Source organism: Rhea americana, unplaced genomic scaffold, assembly GCF_003343005.1.
Source record: "Rhea americana isolate MKP2758 unplaced genomic scaffold, rheAme1 scaffold_121, whole genome shotgun sequence".
Classification (NCBI taxonomy): Eukaryota; Metazoa; Chordata; class Aves; order Rheiformes; family Rheidae; genus Rhea; species Rhea americana.
In genome coordinates, this window is record NW_028185273.1 from 2,140,948 (window position 1) to 2,152,436 (window position 11,489).

General features: G+C 36.1%; 1 protein-coding gene across 2 annotated transcripts in view; it reads right to left on the reverse strand.

The window, feature by feature from the left end:
- The window catches only part of JPH1 (junctophilin 1), an 83,199-nt gene extending 78,176 nt beyond the window's left edge, over positions 1-5,023 (reverse strand). For both annotated transcript variants that reach the window (XM_085325236.1, XM_085325242.1), the window contains exon 1: positions 4,267-5,023. In XM_085325236.1, coding sequence (XP_085181362.1) covers positions 4,267-4,994 — 728 coding nt within the window. In that variant the 5' untranslated portion in view covers positions 4,995-5,023. The remainder of the gene's footprint in view (positions 1-4,266) is intronic.
- Between the last annotated feature and the right edge of the window lie 6,466 nt (positions 5,024-11,489).

An 11,489-nucleotide genomic window follows, 5' to 3' on the forward strand; every position in this document is an offset into this window, starting at 1 on the left:
GTGCTTTAATATAATTCCAATAAACTAAATTAATGCTTAAAAACATCCAAACCACTTTGATATTGAACTGCAGAGGTGTATCTCCCTTTGACTAAGGCAAACTACATCATTGAAAAGAAAGTTCACAGATCTACAGTGAGAAGTATTTGATATCCCCAACACAAATTTCTGCTCAATTCTTGCTTYAGTGGATTTTGAGGCTTTTTAACATCTCCCAAAAGGCAATATACATATKCCAGCATTTGACCTGCATTTTGCTTTTCCTTTCAGAAACAGTCCCCAAAAAGGCATGTAGAGTAAACCTGACTGCTTTGACCACAGAAGAGTTAAAGATGAATTTGACCTAGTTATTGTCTACAGTAATAAAAAATTCTTTTTATTATTATTAAAGGGGAAAACATCCAACATATTTCTGAAATTCCTAAACTTATAAGATTTATATATCTATGTCTTGCTATTTTGTCTTAAAATAAAGCTAATGAAACTATAAATTACAATCAAGACYCCTAAGCTGCACTACTATTTGTAAGTATTTTTATTTATTGATAATGTATGACCTGTTTTGGACATAGATCTGTATAGTGAAGACCAATTACTGTTTCCCTGATGCGCTGATTTCTATATATCACACAATTTTGTAAATCTTCCTCTTTACAGGTAATGCTAAAATCATATCTAAAACACCTCACTACAAATGCCTCAAAAGCCCAAAGGCTAAGTCCAGACAGTCAATGTAAATTCAGGCACAGAGAAGCTATGTTAACCGAACCGATACGTTTTTCTTTGTAYAAACTGTCATGATAGATAAACGAAGACTACACAGATCATTAAGGAAGATTTTTTAGACATTTTTCCTCCAACAGACATAAATGAATAAAATGACACCAAGAACAGAAAGCAAATCAGTGGTTGGTTTTTCTGATGACTGTGTGGACATCTGTCACAGGTCAAACTATCAGCCAAACCTGCCATAACCAGCAGGGAGCTATGAAGAGGAGTATGGTCTGCTTCCACTTGGCTCAGAATGTATTTTGGGAATAAACAACACAGGAGGAACAGCATACAACTCAAATTGCATTGAGAAGGCGGCTATCTGACTGTAAGTCAGGATTTCTAGCTCTTTGCAATCGAAGCATGGACATAGACTTTTTTTCAACAAAGTCGTATCTACAGAGACTTTCCACCAATAGGTACAAATCTACAACAAGCATGCATTTCTGTTGATATCTGTCAGGTCTGAAACAAAGGTGGTTTTACAGGCAAAGCTCATTTTGAGGTTTCGCCAAAGGTAAGACCATCTTTGTAAATTAAACATCAGAGAAATGAAGAAATGGCACTCAGGCTGAACTTTTTTCTGTAGTAGTAATAATTAACAGAGAAGACTACCATTCTCCCATTAATCTAGGACATGGCAAGAACTCTACTGTCTAAAGGACTAAAAAGCTGCTTGTCTAATTCAATAGAGAGGGTGCAGCTGAAGTTTTTCTGAAGGTCCTAATACAGTCATTTCATAATCAGTAATTATATAAGTGTTATTCCTGTCAGTAAGCTAACAGTATAGTGAAGTTTTTCAACAGTTGTGTACAGGATTAGTTCCCACAGACAATACTSTACACTAATTGGTTAATTCCACTAAAAATCAAAGGTACTTCTTGTATATCAGGTATATACCAACTTCTAAGTCTGATAAACCAGTACTCACAAAGCAATATTGGGATTCAAGTTAGAGCACGATAGAAGCAAATTCTCTCATCCTTAAGCAACACCAATCCAGTCAGTCTAGAATTTGGGAAATGGTGGAAGTAGAAGTTTTTTTCTTAATACTCTCACAGAGTCTCTCTAGATGATCTAGCTCTTAGATGGTCCATAGAAAATCACAGACTTKTACCTATCTCTTTGCAAAAACCCTTGCAAAACACATGCCAGAGAAAAGCAAATGGAACAGACCAAGTGAAAGGAAAAATTATTTTTATGGACATGGGAATCTGAAATATATACTTCTCAATTTTAATCTCTATGTCTACTAGAAGAGGACAAGACAATCAGTTCTGAAATTGTTTTGGGATGCTCTTAATTCCTTTATCAAACTTCCTGCTGTCAGCAAGAAGCCTTGGAGACAAAGGTGCATTCAAGCAGAAATGTATTATGAGCACTGCATGTGTCATGTTACCCCAAGTAGGTAACACTATGCACTCACAAGTGAACTTAATGTAGTCTGCTTGCCTGAGGTTGCCTGATTAGGTGTAAGGTCTCTTTGCCTTTAATTCAGTGCCAGCACACTTGATGAAAAGGCTACTAAAAGAAAGGAAACTCGTATTTGCAAACTTCACACCGGTAGTCATGGTGCTTTTAGAGAGATTCTCAGCTGAAAATACAGAGGAATGAACTATGGTTGCAGGTGCATTAACCACAGATACCTTCTGTTGTTCCAATTTCAAGAACATCTTTTTTTTTTTTTTCCCAGAAATTAATACTATTATTAACTGCTCTAAAATGGAAGGACTCCGTCCTTCACCCAGGATTTAAGACAAGAACAAACAGCAAACAAAAACTTCAGAAACTTATCCTTTCTCCAAGAGGAAAAYGCATACACTGTACCTCGTAACTTAAGGGTCTCAGACTGCAGTTTTTATTAGCTTTATAGTGACTTAAAGTGGTGACTCCCTCCATTCACATATCCCATCATCTTCATTAAACAGAACCAGGGCTCACATACTGACAAAACTTGAATGGAATACAGGAACATTAAAGTCAGCACATTAGCAAAACAAACAGTAACGGCTATGCTGTCAAATAATACTTGGAGGGGTTAGGTTTAGCTCAGKGGGTTAGAGCATGGTGCTAATAATGCCAAGGTCATGGGTTTGATCCCCATATGGGCCACTCGTTTGGGGTTGGACTAGATGCCCTCCAGAGGTCCCTTCCAACCTTACCATTTCTGTGATTCATTTATTTGTAGAAGTAATCAGGTATATGCTACCCTATAGTTACTTGGGTGATCACGGCTCATAAAAGTTCTTTAAAAGAACACTAAACTCTCATATTTACTTCTCAACTATTTTTTGCTATGAGCCATGCATATATTCTGGTTTTCCCATCCATTCCGTTCTCAGCCTTTTCAGTATTATGGCTATTAGAAGCACAGAATATGCACTAGTGATTACACTAAGTCAAGAATCAGTTGTTCAGTGTATCGTGCAAGTAAGGGGACATCTTTTTTCTAGTACAGCGTGAACTTTTCCACTTTGGGGGGCTTTTTTTTTCTTGGTCTACAGCGTATTTCAAGAAAAGTCTGCCTGAGGAAATCAAAAGAAACAGAGGAACRGCCACAAAAACTTACTTGAAGGCATTTTAAAAAATAATTTTTTTAAAAGTAGCCTCCAACTTTACAGTGAAGCCTATTAAAATTGTCTATATTGATTTAATTTGTAAAAAATTCCAATTCAGATAACTATGGTTACTGGTTAGGAGTTAGAAGTGGAAAGTACCTTTCTCTTTCCACTATTTATACCTTAGCACTTCCCCCTTCCATATCAAACATCTGGTAGTGGACTAGAGAGAAAATGACTGCTACCATCTGAAATGATGGTCACAAGACCCAGATAAAATGAGATGAAGCAAGAGGAGATTAAGCATAGTCCAAAATTAAAGACTCCTTATACAGAACACTTTCTGCAGACATTGTCCTTGGCAACTCAGTCAGGATTCTCAAAGCATAAGACCTCAACCAGTTTTCTTACACCTCATACTRCTACTCTCAGATGAATAGATGCATCTTTAGGTGCTCAGTGTCAAATAGGCAGTATAAGAGATTTTCAGATGCTACCCAAAAAGTCATCGACAAATAAGCATAACTAGGGAATGCCTAATGCCTATATTAACCTTACTCTACATACCCCAAATCACTAGCTAGATTTCCTCACCAGTTTTATTTTCCGTGTAGGTTTAAAGATATAATGCAGTAGTTCTTGAGTTTAGGCAGAAATACCCAACCTGTGGAAGTTTACTTTCCTAGTATATTATGAAACGTATATGAGTATTTCTACTGAAATCAGGGGCTCAATAATTCCAAATTTTATAAGCTTGATTTCATTAAAGTCAAAAAGATACACACAGGAAACAGAAAGGTGAGCAAGCATTCACTGAAGACAATGTCTACACACTTGCACTTTTGAGTTATTGTCAACAATAAGAGCCCACATACTACAATACTTTTTTTGTTTCTGAAAATTCAGTGGTGAACAAATGTATTTGCCAATTACGTACCTTGAAGTTGCAATTTCCACTTTGGTTCTTGCCATGGCAGCTGCTCGCTGTGCTCCCTCAATTGCTCTATCCACCTTTTCTCTAGTTTTTGTGTTTCGTATTGGTATAAGTTGCTTTCTTATTCCACGGACCAAAACATTATTTTTATATTTTCCCTCTTCTTTGGTGCCATCTGGAAACATGGTACATCCATATCCATGCCTCCGGTTATTTAGCCATTCTCCTTCATATTTCATACCATTTGAACGCTCACTAATACCAAAACCACTGCGCTTGTCATTCTTCCATTCACCCATATAGGTTTCTGTAGTGGTAGCATCAACATGGTCTTCCATAGGGCAATAATCACAGTCACCATCTCCAAAACTAATCGTAGAGTTGGCATCACTAGAACTAATCCTGCTCATAGCAGCATCACTCCTGACGGAGCTCCGTTTGCTAGATATCGATGATCTAGATTCAGATTTTCTAAGTTTTATACTACCAAGAAGGGATCCTCTTCTGAATAAGCCTCCCTTTTTCTTAATGCCCATGGCTTCTGGATCACTGTGAAAATTCAGCACAAAACCTCCTCTTGTTCCAGCTGGACTGTCTGAAGTGATGTCATGCAGAACTGTGCCATTGCTCTGCTCACTTCGAAGTGAAGCTAGAGACGTTCGGAGGGGTGAACGGATCACAGTTGCCATGCCATAGGGTACACTCTGACGTACACCATATCCATGTCGCATCCCTCCTGTCCACTGCCCCTGGTAGGTACCTTTTGAAGTAATAAACAGAAATTTAAATTTGGAAGTTGTAGAATATCTAGTAGGCTACATACAGTATGCCACTGACAATACCAAGTTATCAACTCTTTTTTTCTGGTAAGCAGAAATGTGGAAAAAACAAAATCACAGCATGTGATACAGCATACAATTTTTTTTTTTGCTATTGGTTTTGCTTTGTATTGGTTTTGCTTTTATTTGTCCACTGCAAAAATCAAAGGATTTTTGAATTATTACCTTGAAGATGCAATAATGTATTTTGGCAAGTAAAACACAGCGGTTATCATAAGTGGTTTTTGAASGGGTCTGTCCATGGAAGAAACTTCTAAAGCAGGCCTCTTTCAACATTTCTTTAAGGTGGTTACATGGGAAGGGGATAAGCAAAAACATAGCCATGTTAAATGTGGTCAGACAGGAAAGSACAAGTTACTCATGACTCTTGCCTTCAGCCACTCACAGATCCTGCTGTGTGTGTGTGTGTGTGTGCGCAAGAGTGGAAGAAGCAGCCAGTGGGGGCATTAAACACCCTGCTGTCCAGGTTTAAGATGACTGTAGACCTCTCCATTTCACAGCATGTTTGACAAGCCACTAAATTGTCTTAATCTACTGGCCAATCTGAAGACTACTGTCATAATATATTATTGTACAATCAAGTGTTTCAAAGTTTTTTGAATATATTTGAGTAGAAGTACAAAATACTTATACCAAACCCTCTGGATACCTTACTTGATATCAACTCTTGATATAGCATTTCTTGCTGTTTCCAGTATCATAAATTAGGTATACTGGAGTCACAAAATACTGGTTCTATAACACAAGCTCTGTCTTATTCTACCTATCATATCTGAAACAAATATTACAGGAAAGTAGCATACTATCTTTACTGCCACCTTACCCTGTGAAAAACTCCCGGGGAGTAAGTGCCCTTCTTGTGAAACAGCTGAGTTCAAGTTTAAAGAAAGAACAAGATATTCAAACTATTTGACAGTCATCAAAAATTTGGAAGGCTAATGGACATAAAAATGCAGTTAGTGATACTGTTTTTCTATTTAAGTATTGCAGCATGTTGTGACAGAAAGACCAAAAGCATGAAGCTTTAGCACTGTTTCTCTTAAATCTAAAGTGGTCTTTCATTTGTGCTGCTGTAAGAAAGAAAGACAAGGTAACGATAAACAGAGAATAATATATACCATTCTATCTCTAACTATATTTCATTGTTTACATTACAATCATAGCAACTTTTGTATTCCTTTTAAAATAGCAATGTATAGAACAACATCATGGTATTTAATATAAGGAGTCACAGATATCCATGTAACGGACCTTAAGCAAAGCTACATTAGAGCCAAAAACATGAATTATCTGATAACTACTGCAGGCAATTATTTTCTTTCATTCTCAAAAGGCATTGTAATTTCAGGTCAGATAGGCACTTTATTAAGTCTCTAAAGCCAGATGATCCAAAGAAAGGTGCCAGGAACCTCACAACTGGCAAATACACGGTAATTTGCTTTCTAATAATTTCATGCCAATCTCCACTAAATTGTTTTAAGCTCCCCAAAAGAAGGTCTCTCTCCCACCATTTTTTTAAAAGAACTATTTTGACTCTGAATATTCTTACAGAAGTGTGAATAAGCAATCTTTAAAATATCTTTGTTTGGTTTTATTCTGCTTTAATTGGATTACATATTAAAAATTGTTTTTCAGAGAACTGTATCAAACATCAAATACAGTGACTGACTAAAAAATGTTCACATTTGTCAAATACCTCAAGTTTTAGAYGTAGCTCTAAGCTTCCTTTGCTTTGAAATTACATCTCCTTTATGTAAGCATACTATTTCAATTGTGTACRTGTCAATTATCTATCAATTACAGTTATACTGCATTATGTATTCTGCTAAGTTATATTTTAGTGTTAGCAGGCAGTTAAATTTGTCAAGTGTGCTTTCTTTGTTATATAATACTAAATACGTTCAACAATATAACTATTTCATGTTGACAGAAAATTCTACCAAGTGGATGGTTTTTGTTTTAACAGATGGCTGCTGACATCAACAACAAACAACTTTCTTAGTTTCTCTCTCATTCTCTGTATCCTGGATACCTGCTGATGCACTGGATGTAAGGGTGCTGAATCTAGAAACATGATTATTAAAAAACTCAAGCATATGGAGAAGAACAAATAGAAACAGAAGCACAAAACACTGATATGGCATATTCTTTAAATACTGTAAAAATACAGCCATCTTATAATTTTTCTTTATTAAACAGAAATCTCCCAGGAATACATTAATATTTTATAAGCATAAATTACTACATTTTGTCCCTACTTATATTTGGGATTGCCCTAGTATCGTAAAGATGTACCAGAACTAACAATCTCGTTATGTATATTTTACTGCCACATATTATGATATAACATCCTATAACAGTTAGTTATTTAAAATAATATATCTAATTCTAATTTTGATTACATCATAGTCTTACATTAGAATAGCAACTCATAATTACAGCCTCCATATTGTTATTCTAGTGTTAGATGAAGCAGAGCAAACATATTTCAATATAGAATTTTATAAAACTACTAAAAGTCAACATCAGCTGCATTTTTTGTTGATAATGCTTGGTTTTAATGAGTAAATGCATAAAATTTGAAAATATTTAATCTAGTATGACTTTTGTTTTTCCATATTCCACAGCCAGAAATGGAAGTGTCTGCTGTTGCCCATGAGAGCACTAAAACCAGAACAACTAATGCACTGCTACTTATCTCCAGATTTTTTTTTTCTACTGGGGCAATAAAATCAAGGCTAGTTCTTTTAAAGAGGAAACAGCTAATGATGAAATGGAAGATTCATATTGAAAAAATAGTACTTAAAAAGGACCAAAGATGTTTGGCTGGAATTCTGCGCAGTCCTGCAGCTAACAATTGTCTTTATTATAATTAGAAATCCATTAAAGGAAAGATCTCCAGAGCTAATGCTGAAAAGTTGTCTCTTTATCCTTGATTTCTCAAATAGGATTTTAAAGGTAAAATATTTTAAAGGCATATGGAGGGAAGTTTACAGAATGTAGATACAATGGCATTATGGAATGGAGATCTCAGTAATTTGATTTACAGCAAACTACAGCTGTATCATCACCTTCAACAGAAGGACATTTTAGAAAGCTTTAAATGAGCAAGATAAGGTATAACAATATTATTACATAATGAAATGCTACAGCACATGATACAAGACGTGATTAAAAAAATCTTCTCCAATATATGTACACACATCTGATATATTACATATCATTCATCATTTTTCATCCAAATAGTTATGATGGATAGTATCAACAAATATCTGTTCTCTCCTTAATTGATGGTTCCAGTAAGAGTCAATTTAAGACTATAATTACTAAGCTATCTGAAAACTGTACTTAGCCATAAAACAACATTGGTCAGCTTTATTTTTTATTTATTTTTAGAAAGGTTGGCATCCTCTGTAACAATGAAGAAATATTCAGCTACAACTTCCACTGACCATCCACCTGCGCTTAATCGGTTCCCCTGAAAAGATGTTCATATTTTGAGCYTGAAGGCTAATAGAAAGTATATTTTTCTTTTCTTTCTGTTGGCAAGTTGCTGTCTCTTTAGGGTTATGCTGCACCATCCTTCTCCCCTTTAAAAACAAAGCAAGAAAACTTTCAGTTGTATTTACAATACATTTACAGCTGTAAATGTTATTGTCTACTCGTTAATAAAATTTGAAATAATGCTGCATGAAAAAGCTGAGAGGCCAAGGCTGTAATAACTTTTTCACATACTCTTGGTCTTTTACTTCCAGGAGTACACCCAACAAATTAGGTATTACATCAAGGTTTTGTATGCTCTGCAGACTTAAAGGCTAGATAAGCAGATATCTAGAAAGAAGAGTACTTAGAAGTCTATGAACACATGTACTACTGATAAACTTTTCTTAGGGTGTATTTCTCACTGATCTCTACAGAAGGACATTCTTACTGAAAAACTCTTTATTGCTATTGTTTTCAGGGTCATACACCGTTAACCAATAGATTTGTACATACCAAAGCCTGAAATTAAGCCTTGATCCTTCTRTAAGAACTTCTCAGGCAGACTTACGGACTCACACAGGTGCAGCAAAATTGAGAGAATTTAAAGGAGGTACAGAAGTCCAGATTACTGTAGGAAACAATGTGATGGACCATCTGAAGGTCCAATATGTATAATGAATGAAGGATCACAAATCACAATTCACAATGTTTTACTTAAAGATTTGTCTAAGCAGCAATTCTAAAGCATTTAAACACAGCAGGCTATGTGTTGCTGATACTGTGCAGTCTTATGTGCAGAAACATCGAGGAATACTGTCAGTGTTTGCTATGTGTTCCATTTCCCTCCCTCAGCTACATCTCCTAATAATACCAATGCATTTTAAAACAACATATTGCAAAAATAAACAAACAGAAAACAGCATAAAGGCCTAGATTCTAAAACAAACTGCAATTGGTATAGTATAAACATAGTTATTTCCTTACACTAATATTCTCAGATCATAATAAAAAAAGAGTTTTACTATAAATATTTGACAATATGTTTTTAAAAAAAACATATATGCAAGTCTGATCTCTGCRTAAAAAGATTTCAGGTATTTTTGTAGATGTACAAACATTGCAATTCCTCCTAGAGTGTGAAAACAAAAGCTCTCAGCGGCAAACATCTATATGATGTATTACTTAACTTCATTCAGGAATATTTACACTAAAAATCCATKAGACTTCACATCCTCTGCTTATATGAATTGAAATACATAAAAGACTAGGGCTTTGGTAATAGATTAAAGTTAATAAAATTAAAAATCTTATGATTTAAACTATATGCTTCATATGTTGTTTTCGACAATGGATTTCCGGCTGGGCTTAAGTTTAAAACAAATTAGGAAATTTACCTCTGAATTATCATTACTATACAGAAATTAATAAAAAAAAATCCACAACAAGCCTAAAGAAAAAGTACAATGCACTTTAGTTACTGAGAAACTCCTAAAAAAATTATGAATGCCAATTTACCTTTCTAAAAAGAAAGAAAAAAAGGGTAACTGCAGCAAATTCAGCTGACTTCTAATTCACTAGCTAAAATAATGATGATGATAATAATCTACTGTGCAGTGAACGTGAAACGAAATTTCTGATTTATGTTTCATGTTTTCTTTTTAAACCCCCCCAACACGTATAGGCTGAATGTGAGAATCCGAAATTTCCACACTAGAAATGCTTCTTCTGCTTAATACAAAAAAAATCTATTATCTGACGCAATCCTTTAAGCTTGATCACAAACCTCTTAGCAAAATCCTTGAAGAACCAGCAACAGCATCAATTAACAGGTCTCATAAAAGAGTAGGTCCTTTAGTCAGATAAAGTGAAACTGATTTTCATAAATTCTATTTCATGCACGTTACTTGTGCAGTTTGATCATTGCTGAAGTGAGCAATATTTCTATAAAAGAGCTCTAGTTCTAAAACCAAGACCAGTGTTTTCCCCCTCTTTTGCTGGGACAAATCAAATTCAAGAGTAACTGCATTAAAGTCCCAGGTAGTACCTCCACTGATGCCAGTGGCATTACTGCAGCAAAAGTTAAATTTTAAAGGACCTGCCTTTCACGCAGTGCTTGAACTGACAAAGGTATACTAAGATTAAGCAGAACTAGCTATTTAGGTAAGCTTTTCTCCTAAGAGGCCTTACCAAACCTTGGCTTCATATCCGTGACATTATATAAAACAGCAGAATTTCCTAAGAGTTTCCAAGGAGGTTACCGTATACACTTATGGAGTGTCCTGCAACCTCTCAGTACACGTACGGCRCGCTCACTTGTATTTTGTGGAGATAGCCATAGAGACTAGCCTGTTTGATTTCACAGCATGGCTCGTACTTACAACAGTATGCTGAAGTTGCACCATATTTTAATAAAATATGAGTTGTTAAATGAAGGCGAGCTAAGTTTCACAGGTTTTGCCCAAGTTGTGTGCTTATTTCATTACCGTTGGTGTCCTGTTTATGAGCTTAGCAGTCTAAAGAATGAATAAAGATACACTGAACTGACCGGGAAGCAACAACGACTTGCTTAAGTTCTTGGTATTTTTGCGGACAGCGGAGGGGAGCTCCGCGGAGAGCTTGTTTGCCTGTTTTCTCTCTGATATAGGCGCTGCTGAGCGCAGCTATCGTTATCACCCAGCAGCTGCCGCACCACAGAAAGAGGGAAAATGTTTTCGGGCAGTCGTAATCCATTCCTCAAGTTCAGGGACCTAGGCATGCTTCCCCCAGCTGGCTGAGGGAAAACGATAAGCCTGGGAATACAGACCGCACCGGGGGAAGGGGAGGGGAGCACTGGACGAGCCGGGATCACCCGCGCGCCGCGGCCGTTAGCGCCCAGCACGCCGCGGCCGTTAGCGGCCGGCCCGC